Raw genomic sequence first — 18427 nt, 5'->3', positions numbered from 1 at the left:
CAAATCAAGCAGAATCTACAAACAGACACACAGAGTGCTGATTCTTACTTTTTTTGGGCTAGGTCCAATTTGCATCAAGCACTTTGGAACATTCTTGTAATGAGCCCCAGTGCCTTCTCTAGCCATATCTTAACAAATTAACCCTGCCACAATGGCATCCCTCATGTCTGATTCCAGCCTCATGTTTCCATGCCATTCCCAGAAAATTCACCTCTCACCAGATAGCCCAGAATTCACCAGCATCTGTGTCACCTTTGAAAGCCTGCCAGGCACTCGGACAAGCCCTCAATCTGGAGCTGCCTTGTATGGTTCCCGACATTTGCACCAGGCATGACAGACACGGGAACTTTTGCCCTATTTTTTGGGAGGATACTGGAGATCCTACTAGATAAGGCGTGAAAACACAGGACTTCCTCTTCTCCCAGGACCAGCAGTGGGGGCCCCAGCATCAAAAAATGCCAGCCTAGTCTGACGTTGTCAACTGGTTTAGAGTAGATTTGGCCATCTGGCTGAATGCCCAGCACCATAGAAAGATCAATGACCTTTTTCTCTCCACCAGTCTAAGTGCCACCATCTTTTCAATACCTTACACTCACTTTATTTCTGCTACCTTACTCACCTTCCGCTGAAGTTCATGCTTTCGCTATTGACTGCAACATTTTCCACCCACTCATTGTCACCCAACCAAACCCCCAATATCAATAATCATTCATGCCCTCAGCACTGCCTAATCACTCACTTAGGTCACTCACAACTTGAACCAAAAGTAACAGCTGCACCACACACTTTCATCTCTCACAATATCTGCCTCTCTCTTCCTGCAGGAGGAAAACAGCCCACAATAGGCAGAAAGACTCAAGTTGAGTATTGACTGCTTGACATTTGGTTCCTCACTCCTTGAGGTGAGGATCCTGACTGACTTCCCCGAGTAGGCCTTGGAATTGTATTGGAGGTTGCCTTTGACTTACTGTACCAGGACCTCCTGAACAAAAGCTACCTCCCTGACTTAACTGAGGCCTCCTGACAACCATGACAAGCTTATTTCTTTTGTATCTATGCTAAATGCCAAGGTATAACAGAAGTAATATGAATCTGGTGACTCTAGGTGAGACGGCAAAGCACAAAAAGACAAGGCAATGCAAGGCAGGGATCCTGTGAGCATCCAGGTGGGGTCAAAATGATTGAGCTCTATGATAGCAAGCAAAGAGCCCATAGAGTTAGTTGGAATATCCTTTAGCACAGAGTCCTTGCTGCAGCATTACAACGATAGAGGTACTACCCAAGTGCAGTATTGAAGGGCAGAAGTGTACTTAAGGTGGCCTAGAGCTGTACTATAAGTATTCTTAGAGGTTGGCACATGTCAGATGCCAATTGCCATGGATGTGGTGTGCATGTGGCCAGTGTCCATGAAGTATGCTGTTGGACATTCGTGTCTGGTGTCCAGCATGAAGGCTTCTTGTGGCCAGCAGAGAGCTGAAGCTGCCTGGTACCTGCACTGAGTCAATAAATGTGAAGCTGGAAAAGCACAGCCAGTCAGACAGCATCCAAGGAGCAGGAAAGTCAACATTTTGGTTTGAAACCCTTCATCAGGACTGGAGAGGGGGAGGGGAGCCCAGAAATAAATAGAGGGAGGGGGTTGGGGCCGGGGGAGGATAGGTGAGATGGAGATAGGTGGGTGCAGGTAGGGGGTTACTGTGGTTGGTCAGTGGGAAGAGTGGAGTGGATAAGTGAGTAGGAAGATGGACGGGTTGAGAGTGGAGAGATTTTGAAGCTAGTGATGCAGGTATGGGGTTATTGTGGTTGGTCAGTGGGAAGGATGGGGTAGAAAGGTGAGTCAGAAGATGGACAGGTAGGGGGAAGAGAGAGTTAAAGTGGTCTCCCTGATATAGAGGAGAGATTCACCTGCACTTCATTTAACCTCATCTACTGTATCCAATGCTCCCAATATGGTCTCCATATCAGGGAGACCAAACGCAAACTTGGGGATAGTATTGCGGAGCACCTGTGCTCTGCACATACCAACTAACCCGACCTTCCAGTTGAAATCCACGTTAACTCCCCTTCCCACTCCCCTGGTGACATATCCATCCTTGGCCTCCTCCACTGTCAGAGTGAGACCAAATGCAAACTGGAGGAACAACAGCTCATATTTCGCCTTGGGGCAGCCCCACCCCCTTTCCTCTCTTTATTCCTGGGCTCCCCTCCCCGTCCCCAGTCCTGATGAAGGGTTTCAGCCCAAAATAATTGACTTTCCTGCTCCTCAGATGATGTCTGACCAACTGTGCTTTTCCAACTCCACATTTATTGACTCTAGCTTCCAACATCTCCAAGGTACCTGTTCTGGCCTCCATGGTGAGAATTTATGCTCATTTGCTAAGATTTGAAGTTGAATATCAATAAGGTGAATTGTGGGGTTAATAAGATGTTTAACATCCAATAATTTCCCCTTAATTGGCGACTCACCACTGCCTAGCGAGAATCTTGCCTCACTGGTTGGCAAATGTATAAAAAATGCAGTAGGATGCCCCCAGTTCTAAGGTAGGTTTTGCTGGACTTCTCGTGTGATTCTGTCACAAATCTTGCTATTGCCTACATCACTGAGACCCCCATGAGATTCTACCCAGAGTTAATGCTTCCAGTCAAAGTCTCCACTGCTGAACTTCCTTTTCACCTCTTTCACTTATTTGTAGAATGTGTGACTATTAAATGTATTATTTATATGTTAACTTGTCAGTGTCCATTAACACATTAAGTATTACAATAGTCACCCCTGCACCTTCTTACCTAAATAATTCCAATTCTTTAGTTACTCCTAATAAGTCTGATGCATAATCCAGCTATTAAAGAAACAGAGTTAACGTTTCAAGTCAGGTATTACTCTTTTCCAGAGCTCAGATCTTCAGAATTCAGTTCTGAAGAAGTGTCAAACTAGTTTCGAAATCTTAGTTCTGTTTCTCTCTCCACAGATGCTACCAGATCTGCAGAGTATATCCAGCATTCTCCGTGCTTGTTTCAGATTTCCAGCAACCACAGTATTTTGTTGCTGTCATTCTTCTTGGGTTTGCCCAAAGATATGTCAATGATTCTGCCAATTTTCCAAATCATACTACAGCCTAGGTTTGATTGACAGAAAATTAAGGGAAACCTAACTGCTCGAAATGAAAGATGGCTGTTAGATTATCCATCAAGATTAAATTGAAACCCCCCAGAAGGAGTCACCACAGGCATGCAAGGCCAATGTTTTGTTTACTGCCCTGTCTAAAATGACGTATGCATAAGGAGGTGGATGAATGTTACTGTCCCACTTCATTTGTTTAGGAAATAGTTTTGAAGCACTAAGGGCCCAAAAAAGGGGGAAAAATATTTCTAAAACTTAAGAACCAGAGAAATATGATCTCTTATCCCTCTGCCCAGAACATCATAGAAAGTACTAGTTGCCATTGAAACCAATTCATAAAGTTTGGGCATTTAGAGAAGCACCATTGAGATTACCGTAGCCATGATCACCTTGACTATGATTTGAGTAGGACTCAAATCATCAGGTTTTGAAACTGTTCTCTTTGTGTAATTCTGATGAACGATTCTTCTTTCTATTCTGAAAAAGGTAGAGTTTCTTCTCCATGACAAAGAACATGGTAGATTTTTACAAACTAATTTCTGCTCTTGAAATTTAACCCACACAAAGATCCTGACTAGGGCTATTGGCCAATGGAGATCAATCCAGCAGCAAGTGTCAGACGAGTAACATGAAATCTTAGCCAAACATTATTCAATGCCTCTGGGAAAGGAGGAGAGATTTTTGAGAGGAATAAATGAGATGTTCTGTTTCACAATGTTTGCTTTACTTTGAATTATAGCATATTTTTCTGCACTTCTATAGTTTTACTGCACTTCTTGCGACTTCTGCCCATGACTTAATTTCCTGCTTGAACGTGAACCAGTAAACAAACTGATCTAATGAAATTAACATCACAATGTTGACATACATCAGTTGAATGAAAAAGTACAAGAAGTTAAAACCACAATAATAAGGGTGCCAGACATGATATCAAAGAGAAAGTAATGGTTATGCGTTCTTCCAAACTCCAGGAAATGCCTCAAAATCTAACAAGAAAATGGAAGTGGGGGGAGAAATAACTTTTTCCTTCCAGGTTTAAATACAATCATATAATTTGTTTTATTAAGTGAACTGGTCCCTAAGACCATCTGTGAAAAAATAAGATAAACTAGCAGACAGAGAAACTGTGAAGATCATCCGGGAAAAACATCCAAACTGCATAATGGACCATCTATATGGCTTAGTTTATACCAGTCTATTTTGCAGGCTGTAAATAAAAACAAACGATGGAGCTCTGATTTAAAATCCTCTTCAAAAGCTGATCAGTGGGCTGGAGCAAGCTTCTTTATATTTCAGCTCAAACCCAAGATGCTTGGAGAATTATACTAGTCTCTTAAGTGTCAGCTAAGCATCTACTTGATGGCTGAGTTAAAGGTAGAAATTTAGATTTAAGTATTACAGATTCAATGGGAGCTCTGTTTCAGCTTCAAGTATCAAAACATCTTTCTATGCATTAATTTTCATCATTTGGGTCTATTACAGTCTCTTAGCCACCACATCAGTGAGTAGGGCTGCAGAGGACTTTATTATTTAGATGGGGGAGGTGATGGCCTAGTGGTATTATCACTAGACTCTTAATCCAGTGACCCAGAAAACATTCTGGGGACCTGGGTTCAAATCCCACCTTACCAGATGGTGGAATTTGAATTCAATTTTTTAAAAATCTGGAATTAAGAGTCAAATGAGACCATGAACCCATTGTCAATTGTCAGAAAAACCCATTTGGTTCACTAATATCCTTTAGGGAAGGAAACTGCTGCCATCCTTACCTGGTCTGGCCTACATGTGACTCCAGACCCACAGCAATGTGGTTGACTCTTAACTGCCCTCTGGGCAATTAGGGATGGGCAATAAATGCTGCCTAGCCAGTGATGCCCACATCCCGTAAATGAATAAGGAAAATAAAAAGTCATAGGGTCATATAGCATGGAAACAGACCCTTAAGTCCAACCAGTCCATGCTGACCATAATCCAAACTAAACGAGTCCCAACTGCCTGCTCCTGACCCATACCCCTCCAAACCCTTCCTATTTATATATCCATCCAAATGTCTTCTAAACGTTGTAATTGTACCCGCATCCATCACTTCCTCAGGAAGTTCATTCCACATGTGAACAACCCTCTGTGTAAAAAATTTGCCTCTAATATCTTTTTCAAAATCTCTCTCCTGTCGCCTTAAAAATGTGTCCCCGAGTCTTGAAATTCCCCATCTTAGGGAAAAGACAACTACCATCAATCCTATCTGTATTTCTAATTATTTTATAAACTTCTATCAAGTCACCTGTCAACCTCCTACTTCAATTTGCAGATGCATTCTATTGTGCATTTTTATATAGAATCACAGAAAAACAGTAGCATTCTCATCTATCCAGCTGAAACCAGAAAATCATCTGCAAAGTCACCTCTTTCTGCTTTTGCATCCATATCGCTGAAATCTCCCAAAGATATATCACTGGTACCTTCTTATTTCTCATTTACATACTATCTGTAGATGACATCATCCAAAATCACTTCAACTGCTCTTTTATATTAACAACAACCAGCTCTATTTCAACACTATGTCTCCTGATACATCTACTTGTTTTATTCTAGAAAGACCAGCTGTGAGCAATGGAACTGGAATCAATTTTACACTCTTAGTAACTTCTATTCAAAGAGATACCATGCCCTTCCTAAATCCAGCAACTCCAGTTTTAATACAGAGATAACAAGGTGTAGAGCTGGATGAACACAGCAGGCCAAGCAGCATCAGAGGAGCAGGAAGGCTGACGTTTCGGGCCTAGACCCTTCTTCAGCTCAAACCCAAGATGCTTGGAGAATTATACTAGTCTCTTAAGTGTCAGCTAAGCATCTACTCGCTGGCTGAGTTAAAGGTAGAAATTTAGATTTAAGTATTACAGATTCAATGGGAGTTCTGTTTCAGCTTCAAGTATCAAAACATCTTTCTATGCATTAATTTTCATCATTTGGGTCTATTACAGAGTCTCTTCACATCCTCTTCCCTGGGCAGCAGCAAAGGCTACAACATAGTCCATGCCAGCCTAGTCTAAGGTTGCCACTTTGGTCAGTGCAGTCTCAGTTATCTGCAGAAATGCCCAGCACTATAAGAAAATGTTCATTGTCCTTCTCCACTCTGCCAGCCTTAATGCCACCATCTTCTCTCCTTACACTATCTCTGCTATCTCACCCACCTCCCACCAAAGCTCATGCTCGACCACTCTCACTAATGCCTGCAACATCTTCCCTGCTTGCTGATACCTACCCCATCCGACACCACTAATCATACATGGTCTCTGCACTGTCTATTCACTCACTCGAGATACCTCCCCACCTAGACCAACAGTAACAGCTGTGCCACCCAATTTTATCTCCTGTAATACCGTTCCTCTCCCTTCTTCCAGGAGGAAAATAGCTTATAATTGGGCAGAAGGATGTAAGACAGACTGTAAACTGCCCAGTATTTAGCTCCTCCCCCTTACGTAGAGAGTACCCTGACTGTGACCACCCGAGCGCTGACTGACTGTGTGTCCAAGACCCTCAACTGGTATCAGATGCTACTCTTGTCTTACTGTGCTGGGATCCCCTTGACTTGACTGAGGCTTGTTAACAACCATGACAAACTTCCTGGCTTTGTGTCTGTGCTGAAAGGTAAGGCCAGACAGTGCAAAGCAGGGATGCTATGAGCATCCAGTCAGGCTCAAAGTGACTGAGTGCTGTGACAGCAAGTGAAGAGCCTGGAGATGTAGCTTGGACAAGTCCATGATATGGGTGCATGTCCCTGAGCATATGAGCATACAGTGTCTTTGTGGCAGCATTATAATAATTGTCAGTGCAGCCCAAACTGCAGTAATAAAGTGCAGAAACTTACTGTAAATGAATTGAGACGAAGTGGTAGATGTGGGTACAGTTACAACATTTAAGAGACATTCGGAAAGGTACATGATTGGAAAGGTTTAGAGGGATATGGGCCAAACGCAAGCAAATGGGACTAGTTTAGTTTGGGAAACTTGGTCAGCTTGGGTGATTTGGACCAAACGGCCTGTTACGGTGCTGAATGACTCTATGGCTCTATGTGTCGTAAGGTTTATTACAGGCTGACCCATCAGATACCATTGTCTGTGGATGGGTTTACATTCGGCTATTGGCTATGAAGCTCGTCCTGAGATTTTATTGCTATATGTTCAACATCGAGGTTCATTGGAGCAACTGAAGTCTGACCTCCGTGCCAAGAACTATCAACATCTAGCTTGTTTGGTGAGACAGGAAACTAAATATTAATAAGGTGACTGGTGGCATTAATAAGTCAGTTAACAAGCTATAATCACCGTTAATTAGTAACGCACTATTGACTAGCAAGAAACGCACCTTGCCACTCGGCAAAACCATAAAAGATACAGTGAGATGCTCTTTACATCAAGAAAGGCTTGCCAGACTGCCCACCTGATTCTGCCATAAACCTTTCCAGAGCCAACATTGCTCAGGACCCTATAAGATTCTGCCCTATGAGTTCTTTGATTTTCCCACACTGCCTGTTTGATATACAGGCCTGGACGAGTATAAATTTCCTTCAGACTGCACCACAAATTCCAGACCCTAACCACCAACTCTATCCCTCTGCCTAATAACACCATGAGACAGATACTACACGTACCCTTCATTTTATATTTACCGAAGTAAGCTTCCGATTAATACATATCCACTTCAGAACCAAAGCCGCTGATTTCCATTTCCATAATATTATCCATCTCCTCTAATGCCTCAGCTCATCTAGTGTTGAAATCCTCATCCATGCCTCCATTACCTGTCAGCCTGCCTATTCTACAGCTCTCCTAGCTGGCATCCCATCATCCAAGCTTCTTAAACTTGAACTCATTAAAAACTCTGCTGCCTAAATTCTGGCTCACATCAAACCCTGTTCACTCATTACCTGTCTGCTCACTGCCTATATTGGCTCCTGGTTTGGCAATACTTAAATTTTAAAAATATCTTATTTTCACATTCTTCCATAACAACACTTCTCCCTATCTTTGATTTGGCAATTGCCAGTACATGAGAAGTATCCTGGAGTTCCCACATTACACAGGACAGCCATATTCGAGACTGAAGCTGCCCTGCCATTTCTTTATTAATTTGTTAACCTTACACCTGCTAATAAACATTAGCAATACTAATAAACCTAAGACAGATAAATAAAACAAGGAACTGCGGATGCTAGAGATCTGAAACAAACAAAAGAATTGCTGGAGAAATTCAGCAGATCTGGCAGCATCTGTGGAGAGAAAATAGAGTTATATGTTTCAAGTTCTGTGATCCTTCTTCAGTAATTCTGTTTTCTGTTCACAGATGCTGCAAGGCCTGCTAAGTTTCTCTAGCAATTTCTGTTTTTGTTTATTTCTAATACAGTTTCTACTAATACTTAACACACCTAAATCTTAAAAGTAAGAGATAATACTTATCAGCTAACATTTGTTATTTGTTTAATATTTTTCTTGCTTTGCTTTTCATTCAGAATTTCTTAGAGTTAGTCCCTATAAAGCAGTACTCACCAGCCAATCAATTGCATTTTCCTGGCCCGCGAAATGCTGTTGCTATCTGCATGATTCAAATGATTGAATCTACTTTTATTTAAAACATACCAAGCTGAATTTTCTTAGCTGTCTGGGGACAGGCAGGGCATAACGAGGGGCTAGTAAAATTTGTGGGGGTGGGCTGGCATTAGGAAGGGAGTTAGTGTCTTATCACATGCTTTTATCACAGGCAGCAAAAGTTGGCATTTTACATGCCCATGAGTAAGGGTCACTTCCTGCTGCATCGAGAGGGTATGGCCAATAAAATCTGGTGGACTCCCAGCATGTTTGGTGGAGGGGAGGCTTCTTTATGGGTACTCCAGGAGCCCTCTCAACAAAGGCATGTTACTGGCAATTCCCCACAAATTCCCTTTCCCCCCCATCAATGGCCCCCCATATTGTTTTGGCACCTCTCAACCGATGCTACCTCACTTTGAAGCTGCTCCACCACTGAGACTCATTCTTCCTGCACTGCTAGTGATGGTACTGAAGAAGCTGTTCAGCAGCCATCTCATGGATTGGACAGTGGTTTAGCTGTCTGCTGTTAGTGGTCTCATCACTGGCTAAAATGGAGTCAGCTCCCACTTATGGCCCCAGCAGCATGTTTCTCATACATCCAATAAAATTTTACCTTGTAAATTATTTTATGAATTTAGGATATGCCTCCTTTGAAATTTCTTCTCTTTGCCTTATAGATTGGTATTTGCATTAAAAATCTTACAATGCAGCATAAAAATTGCAAGCGTGGAGGAGCAAGTTGACACTTAACATCAACAAAAGAGAGAACACAAATCACATTCCAAACACAGAGAAATATCCAAATAGTATGAATATGGTTAGATATGTGGGTTGTGCATGTATTTGGACTGCAAAATGGGAAACACACCCTTGTGGAATTCTGTGCATTACACCCTTCCAAGATGAAAGCACCTTTGTCACTGCTCCTGCCGCACCTCACCTTCTATACACTGAAGATACAACAGAATACTCAGTAACATCACAATGATTTGAGTGATTGATTTGGTTTGAAGTGGACAGGTTAGATTTCAAATTGTCTTGCGAGAAGGACCAGAGGTGATTGGGCTTGAAAATCACTGTGGAACAGCAGCAATGCTGAAATCCACTTATCTCAGAGCCACTTTCATGGAGGCCAAGTTAATGAGAGGTGGTCTCTGTCTCCCTTATCTGCATCAGGTGGCTACATCCTTCATTATTGGAGGCAGCTTTGGAACCTGCTTGCCATGCACCAAGCACAACTTCAGGTTATTGATTGACCAACACTTTCAAAGTTGGCCCAGTGTACACACTGGGATTTTGATTGGGGTCAGAAATGGGCCTGATGCCAAGGTCCCAATCCCAAAACAAAAATCTTGCCCCAGGAGGTCACAGGAAAAAATATCAAATTATTTTTTCACTCCAAGTGAAACAAAAGGCCAATTTCACAAGCTCATATAAGACAACAAAGAATCAAAATGGCAAAGAAACAAATCCAACAATCTAAAAGCTAAGATTAAGGTATGCACATCTAAAGGTACTTCTGGTGGATGTGCATCGAAATAAATATCTGACACAGCACAGGTCAATAGAAATACTAGGGACAGCATAGAGAAGATATGCTGTTTACTGGTTTCTGTGCACTCTGTGTCCAGTATTCACCTGTACAGGAGTTGTAGAATCAGTTCCTTATTGCAAAATTCAAGGCAGCTCTGCGTTCTTTAAACATCAGACCATGTCAGAGTTTCTATTTTTATACATTTTGTAATCATCATTATGGTGTGAGCTCATCGGTTGATGTTGATAAAATTAAGAGCAAATCCTGCCAGTCTTTGGCAATTAGTCAACAAAACACTCAAACCACACAAAATTAAATCAGAATCTAACTGTAAACAACATTCCAACATTGTTCCAAGAAGGTTTCATAAGCATTGGGTAATCTTGGCAAAGAATAACATATGATATGCTTCAAAAATAGCTGGTGGCTATTCTCTGAGCTTTCTTGTTGAAAAGCCTGTAACTTGACTTACACAGTTAATTTTTAAGCACAGCACGTGAGCCTCTGCAATAGTTGCATAACTCTGCCATTCAGTGTTGAATAACCAACGTTTTATAATCACATCCCACCCTCAAAATCAAAGTTGTATAAATCGCAAGCGATTCTTCATTTGAGTGGCACAAAATAAAAAAAGTCATCGACCAACAACAGCTGAGAGAAAAATCTGGGCACAACAATGTGAGTTTTCTAAAATAGTTTACTTTCAATTTACCAGATAACAGTATTCTTTTAATAAGACAGTAACTCAGTGTATATGAAGTACTTTGATCTCTCAGCATAGAGAGCTATTCTGCATAAACTGTTAAAATAATATGTTGAATTTCAACAATAATTTGTGCATTGATTTGCAATATACCTAACTAGAATTATTTTTCTGTAATATGCAATTTACATTACTTCTAAGTTAGTTATTTCAGAGTTGATGGTGTTATTGTGCTATTTGTTCAAAGCTAACAGTGAACAGATCATTAATATACAAGTCCCTTTTAAACTATATAATGTATGTCCCTTTTAAAAATCACTTTTATCCCATCTGGGACATGTTTGATAAAACTTTATTTACACTTGCGTGTAGAATTTTCAGTCTATTATGAACAACGCATGTTTCAGCAATGACAATTTGTTGGGTGTCTAAGTCATTGTAAATCTATGCCCTTTTTTATGCACGAGGAGAATCTCTGCAGTAGAAATCTCACTCTGAGCAGTTACAAACCTCATTATTTAAAATCAGTAACTTTAAGATAATTTATTTTATCCTTTTTTGAAATTGTACTATTGATGTTTGGATTCTGGATGTGTAGTGCTGAAACTGAAAATATCACTATCTGCTTTATTTGATTTACGAACAATGACACCGACTCCTGAGTCCAGACAGAATGTGATTTGGACTCTCGAACAACCAAATCTGATGCCGAGGAGAACCCAGACTCTGAGATGTTAGAGATGTAGAATTTGCTTTAATTATGTTGATACTACACCAGTGGTGGCTGCAACACTGCTTGTTAATACTAAACTAGTAATTCAAACAAACTTTAACAAAAGTTCAAGATTACTTTAATTTTTAAAACATTTGTAAGTGCTATACTGTAACTGTAGTTTTAAGCACTTGAAAGCAGTACCTAGACCCAATGTTGGGAAAGTAGCAAGAAAAGTATCAAATCAGCTGAGGTCAAAATTCCAATGTTTATGGGGTGGACATAGCAGAATTAACAATACATTCTTTCTCAATTTTCTGTACACCCTCACTGTAAACCTTTAAATTTCCTTATGCTGTATCACTTTCCTGCTACTTTTTTCACAATGTCCATTAAGTTTTGAGCTCCTACTAGTGCTGCTCTTGTTTCAACCGAGTTCTTTTAATCAGTTTTCACTGGAAATACTGCTTTAGTGGCTCCCAGAAAAACTTGGTTCTGCACACTGGCTAAACTGACAGTTGCCTCTGTGACACTTTAAAAAGATAAGCATTTAGGTTTAATATAGTCGTCACAATACTGCTGCAGAACTGGTTTGGTAATCCCCTTACAGGTCAATATTGTTTCTCTGAAGGACCATAATCATCAGTGACATGGTCTCTCAGACATTCCTAGAAATATAGTCAGCACGGATTTGTGAGGGGTAGATCATGCCTCACAAACCTTATTGAATTCTTTGAAGACGTGACCAAACACGTGGATGAAGGTGGAGCAGTGGATGTGGTATACATGGATTTAAGTAAGGCGTTTGATAAGGTTCCCCATGGTAGGCTCATGCAGAAGGTAAGGAGGCATGGGATAGGGGGAAATGTGGCAGATTGGATTCAGAATTGGCTGACCCTTAGAAGATGAAGGGTGGTAGTGGATGGAAAATATTCAACATGGTGCTCAGTTACGAGTGGTGTACCACAAGGATCTGTCCTGGGTCCCCTTCTATTTGTGATTTTTGTAAATGATTTGGATGAAGCAGTGGAAGGGTGGATTAGCAAGTTCGTGGACGATATGTAGGTGGGTCACATTGTAGACCGCACGGAGGGCTGTTCTAGGTTACAAAGGGACACTGATAGAATGCAGAGCCAGGCTAAGAAGTGGCAGATGGAGTTTAACCTTGAAAAGTGTGAGGTGATTCATTTTGGAAGGACAAACTTCAAAACAAAATACAGGGTTAACGGAAAGATTCCTGGCAGTGTGGAGGAGCAGAGGGATCTTGGGATTCAGGTTCACAGTTCCCTGAGAGCTGCCACCCAGGTGGATAGAGTTGTTAAGAAAGCGTATGGTGTGTTAGTTTTCATTAATAGAGGGATTGAGTTCAAGAGCCGTGAAGTTATGCTCCAGCTATACAAAAGCCTGGTTCGGCCACATCTGGAGTATTGTGTCCATTTCTGGTCACCTCATTACAGGAAAGATGTGGAAGCGTTAGAAAAGGTGCAGAGGAGATTTACCAGGATGTTGCCTGGAATGGAGGGAAGGTCTTATGAGGAAAGGTTGAGAGAGCTAGGGCTTTTCTCTTTAGAACGACGAAGGACGAGAGGTGACTTGATAGAGGTGTACAAAATGATCAGAGGTATAGATAGAGTAAACAGCCAGAGACTTTCTCCTAGGGTGGAGGTAGCTTTTACGAGGGGACATAGTTTTAAAGTGAAAGGAGGTGGATATCAGGGAGACATCAGAGGTAGGTTCTTTACTCAGAGAGTGGTAGGGGCGTGGAATGCATTGCTGGAGAGGGTAGCGGAGTCGGCCTCATTAGGGGCATTTAAGCGGTTATTAGATAGGGATATGGATGATAGTATAAGGTGGGAGTGGAGGTTAGATAGACCTTAGGATTAGGGTAAAATTTCGGCCCAACATCGTGGGCCGAAGGGCTTGTACTGTGCTGTACTGTTCTATGTTCTATGTTCTATAACTGTTGATATAAAGTGATCTCTCCGACAACATAAGCGCACCTCTCTTTGCTCTTGCTCATCAACATCCTCCATTTCTTGAAGAGACAACAGCATTTATAACTTAAAGACAAAGACTTGAGCTCTTCTGGCACGGTTGCAGTGTCCCTACCTCTGAGCTAGGAGGCCAGGGTTCAAATCCTACCTGCTCCAGAGGTCGTGTAATAACCCCTCCAAACTGGTTGATTAGAAAATATTCAGGACGATGATTTGGGTGAATTGGCCAAGTTTGGAGTGCAAATGTTTAATGGAAAAAATAAGTTATTTATTCATTCCAAATGAAAAAGAAAATTAAATTTACTGGTTATTTCAAGGCAAAAAGATTATTTCACCAAATTAGCCAAGAGCAAATTCAGTAATCTAAAAGCTAAGGTTAAGCTGTGCACATCTAAAATTGCTCTGGTGGCTAGGCACAGAAAGAATGTCTCAATTAAAGTGATGTACTATCCATGGAAATCCTAGGGACTGCACACAGAAGATGTCTCTACACTGTCTACTAGCTTCTAACGCCTCTGAATGTGTATTCACCTCTACAGGAGATGTAGTTTTAGTTCTTTCATGCAAAAGTCAAGACAATTTTATGTCCTCTCAATCATAATAAGGCTTCTCCCATTGTGCATTTTATAATCATTATGGTGTGAGCTCATTTGGTTCTGGCTGACAAAATTGAGTAATTCTTGCCTGCTACTGTAATTAGCCAAATTACGCTGTCACATCAGAGTCTTAATATAAACAACAGCCCAGCACTGGTTGCAAAAACGTTTCATAATATGAGGTAATCTGGGCAAAAAAAATCACATATGACATCTCCCTAAAAACCTCGGCATCATTCACACTTATGTTTCTTGTCATCTCACTCATTCTTATGACCATATCCTGTCACCCTTTCCACAATCCTAAATCTTTTGATGCCATCACTCCCTCTTCTCCATCCTTTATTGCTTTTAAAAAGTAAAAATCTATTTTGACTCACAGACTCAGGGAACAGGCTTTCCAGCTTCCTTTAAAATAAAAGAGTAAATATTGCATTTAGTGGCTTACCTGGCATCAACCATCGAAGCAGACTGGCTTGATCTCCTGTGATCTGCACCTGCTCATCTGTGATTCTTTGTGCGTTGTATGAGGCAGCAATGCCACCTAGGATTAAGCTAAGTATCAACTTTATAGTCACTTTTACTTTTTAAGTTAAAAGTAACACAATCTAGACTTGAGACAAGTTATGAATTAAACAATAAGCACAACGTAGAATGACAAAAAAAGATATGTGCTAAATGAATAAGGCCTAAATCTTCTTGAGTTATTACCCTGATCCTAATCCAATGGTGTGTCCACCAATTCCTGGAACTTCGACCTGCCCTTACAAGGTGAGGGCCTCCTTCCTTGGCTCAGAAGGGATCAATATCTTACAAATAGACAGTAGTGTTCTAGGACCCTGAACAATGATGTAAATTTATTTGGGCAGGAAGAGAGGAAGCAGGGGTCAAGGGGGATATGGTTAGGTTTCAATAGTGCTTTGGTCAAAGCTGCCCACTACCCTTTCCGAACATCTCCATGTGGCAGACAGGCAAAGGATTTTCTAGTTGCATGGGGTAGGAAATATCTACAGACTTCGCAGCTCACATCCTTCAATGTGGATTGTTTCTCTCACCAAAACATTAGTCACTAGCTCATTAGTGGCAAGCTTTTAGAGAGGGAAAGGAATTAAAGGGGATGGTGGCACATCTGTCTCCACCAGATTTAAGATCTGGGCAGGGAAGGTCTATGGTCAGCCTCCCCACCCTGCTGCTAATTGAGGCCTGAAGTGGCTAATTAATGACTGATTAAGGGCCTCATTAGCCACCACTTGGATTAGTTCAGCTGCAGGTGTGCCTATCACTATGCAGTATGCATGACAACTGGATCTGTGCAGTCAATTTGTCACCTCTGAGGGATAATGGGGGAACATACAATATGTCCCTTCTCTTGCTAGTGAATCTCCTGGTCCCCTATCCCCATGACTCCCACCATGAGCTACTCAATGCCTCCAACCCCCTGCCCACCACTTCACACAGCCATAGCCTGGCTGGCTTTGCTATCCTGGGGATCCTTTAAGCGTTTTTCTAGCAGCACACAGAGAAAGTGGTAGATGCAGATACAGTTACAGCATATAAAAAACATTTGGGCAGGTACATGAGTAGGAAACCTTTAGAGGGAGAAAGGACTAGAGGGATATGGACCAAAAGTAGGCAAATGGGACTAGTTTATTTTGAGAAACTTGGTCAACGTGGACAAGTTGGGCCGAAGGATTGCTTCCATGCTGCATGACACCGACTTCTTTCCCAGGATGCTGCTTAAGTACATGACTGCCAGCCCCTGATTGGCTAGTAGCTCTCAGTAGGAAGGATATCCACTTCCAGAGTCTTTGAGTCCAGTCGGCTCGCAAATGCCTGATTGTGGGCCTTCCTGAAAAGAGACACCAGCTCTTCAGCTGATGGCAAGACTCTCAATAGCCTCAAAAATATTTTGCCCATTGTTTCAGAGGGTATTAAAAGTTAATGTGAATGATTCTTCAAATAACAGTAAATAAACGTTTATAAACATGTTATTTCTATTTTCTCAAACAACTATACTATCAAGAATTTAAAGAAATACAATAGAGAGTGCAGTGTTTTACTAACAAGTAATGACGAAGTCTGTAACGTGAACTTTAAAATTACAACTCCAATGGAAAGCACTGAGAGCAAAGGGCTTTGGAGAGAAACATTTTTGAGGTTTTAAATAAGTCCACAGAGGCCAGTATCCCGTCACCCAGTCACCCTCTATTAACACATGGCTCATCAGATTCAGTCCCCAGGGAGTCAGAATCCCCGATACTCCAGTTTATATCTGTCAGCCACGGATCCCTGATTGGACCAGATTAACAGCCCCAATCAGGGAACTCATTTTCCATGATGTCCAGCTGGCTGACCCTATTACAATCACTGAAAGAACTGCAGATGCTGTAAATCAGAAACAAAAACAGAAATTGCTGGAAAAGCTCAGCAGGGTCTGGCAGCATCTGTGAAGAGAAACCCTAAGGAGTTCTGAGGAAGGGTCAACAGACCTGACATGTTAACTCTGATTTCTCTTCACAGATGCTGCCAGACATGCTGCACTTTCCCAGCAATTTCTGTTCTTGGCTCATTACAATCAATACAGGGTTCAATTTTTAATCATTGTAAGGAAGCAGGATAAAAACTGAATGAACCTGAAAAGAGTGACCCACCAAAATTAGCCTATCCTCGGTGGTGGTGGTGGTGGGGGTTGGGGTTAGATAAGACATCTGGGGCAAAATGCTGACTCATCACAGTTAAGTTTTGGATGCCTACATCATATCTGTCAACAAAGTACTGATGCTTCTGCCAAAAGGTAGATTTAAATATGTCATTGGAACAACTGAATAATCTAGGAACTGCTAAGAGCAGGAACAATAAATAAACATAACAAGGATGGAAATAACTGAACAAAACCATGCAGAATAAATAAACGTAGCAGTGTTGAATTATACAATATCAAGGAGATCAACAGGTAGGAGACCTATAATTTGCCTCTGCAAGAGAATTAGTGAGAGTTCCTGCTTCTGATTGCAAACGAGGTGACTCTCTCACACGATTAGAGGATCAAACTCAGCTATTATGATGCTCATAAACAACAGATTGGCATACCAATCATTTGACTCACATATGGTAACAAGCACCATAACATCACTATCTTCTGGAAAGCATTGTCATAGCGTCACACAGCACAGAAACAGACCCTTCGGTCCAACCAGTCCACGCCAACCATGTTCCCAAACTAAACTAGTCCCACCTACCTGCGTTTGGCCCATATCCCTCCGAACATTTCTTATTCATGTACTTAGCTAAATGTCTTTTAAATGTCATAACTGTACCCGCATCCACCGCTTCCTCTGGAAGTTCATTCCACACACAAACCACTGTATTAAAAAAATTTGCTCTCATGTCTTTTTAAAATCTTTCTCCTCTCACCTTAAAAATATGTCCCCTAGTTTTGACATCCCCAACCCTAGGGAAAAGACACCCGATATTCACCTTATCTATGCCCCTCATGATTTTATAAACCTCTATTAGATAACCCCTCAACCTCTTACACTCCAGTGAAAAAAGTACCAGCCTATCCAGCCTCTCCTTATAATTCATTGGGCTGAAAATTGAAGTTACTGTACACAGCAGAAACAACAGTCCGGGATGTTGCATTGCAATGATGCCAAAGTGTTCATGTTTGTGTAATATAATGCAAAAATTCAGTTATCAGTGATTGTCTTCCCTAGAGGTGTGCTACTGAAGCCCCTGCAGACAACAATCGTTATAATTCATTCAACTTATGAGAACTTCCTCCTTTTCTTTTAAATTTTAGTTTTAAGAGTGACAACTTGTTAATGAGGCATGGTTCTGAAAATTAAATGTTATATTTGTAAAATGTCAATTTTTCTTATTAAAAAAGCTTAATTTTTTTGTAATAACATGTTTCGAAGCTTGTTTACGGTACTTCAGCTTCTTGTGTGTGCCCTGGCATTTATTTTCATACTCTGCAAAATGTATAAACTGTGAAGGATAATTAGTGCATTTTACTTGCTTGGTTTGTTGAAAATTCTTCAATGTGCTTGATGACATCACTGTTGCTAGCTGCCTGAAGATCGAATTGACTTTGTACCAGTTAATCATAGAATCCCTACAGTTTGGAAACAGGCCCTTCGGCCCAACAAGTCCACACCGACCCTCAGAGCACCCACCTTTTTT

General features: G+C 41.3%; 1 protein-coding gene across 1 annotated transcript in view; it reads left to right on the top strand.

Moving 5' to 3' along the window:
* The first annotated feature begins 10710 nt into the window (after positions 1 to 10710).
* The window catches only part of LOC109920292 (heme-binding protein 2-like), a 26000-nt gene continuing 18283 nt past the window's right edge, over positions 10711 to 18427 (top strand). Inside the window, exon 1 of the mRNA XM_048618005.1 lies at positions 10711 to 10915. Within this exon, the coding sequence (XP_048473962.1) occupies positions 10914 to 10915 (2 nt within the window). The 5' untranslated portion in view covers positions 10711 to 10913. The remainder of the gene's footprint in view (positions 10916 to 18427) is intronic.

This window comes from Rhincodon typus, chromosome 38 (genome assembly GCF_021869965.1).
Source record: "Rhincodon typus isolate 14 chromosome 38, sRhiTyp1.1, whole genome shotgun sequence".
NCBI classification, from domain to species: Eukaryota; Metazoa; Chordata; class Chondrichthyes; order Orectolobiformes; family Rhincodontidae; genus Rhincodon; species Rhincodon typus.
Note: the sequence above shows the minus strand (reverse complement) of the source record. Positions and strands in the feature narration are given on the sequence as shown.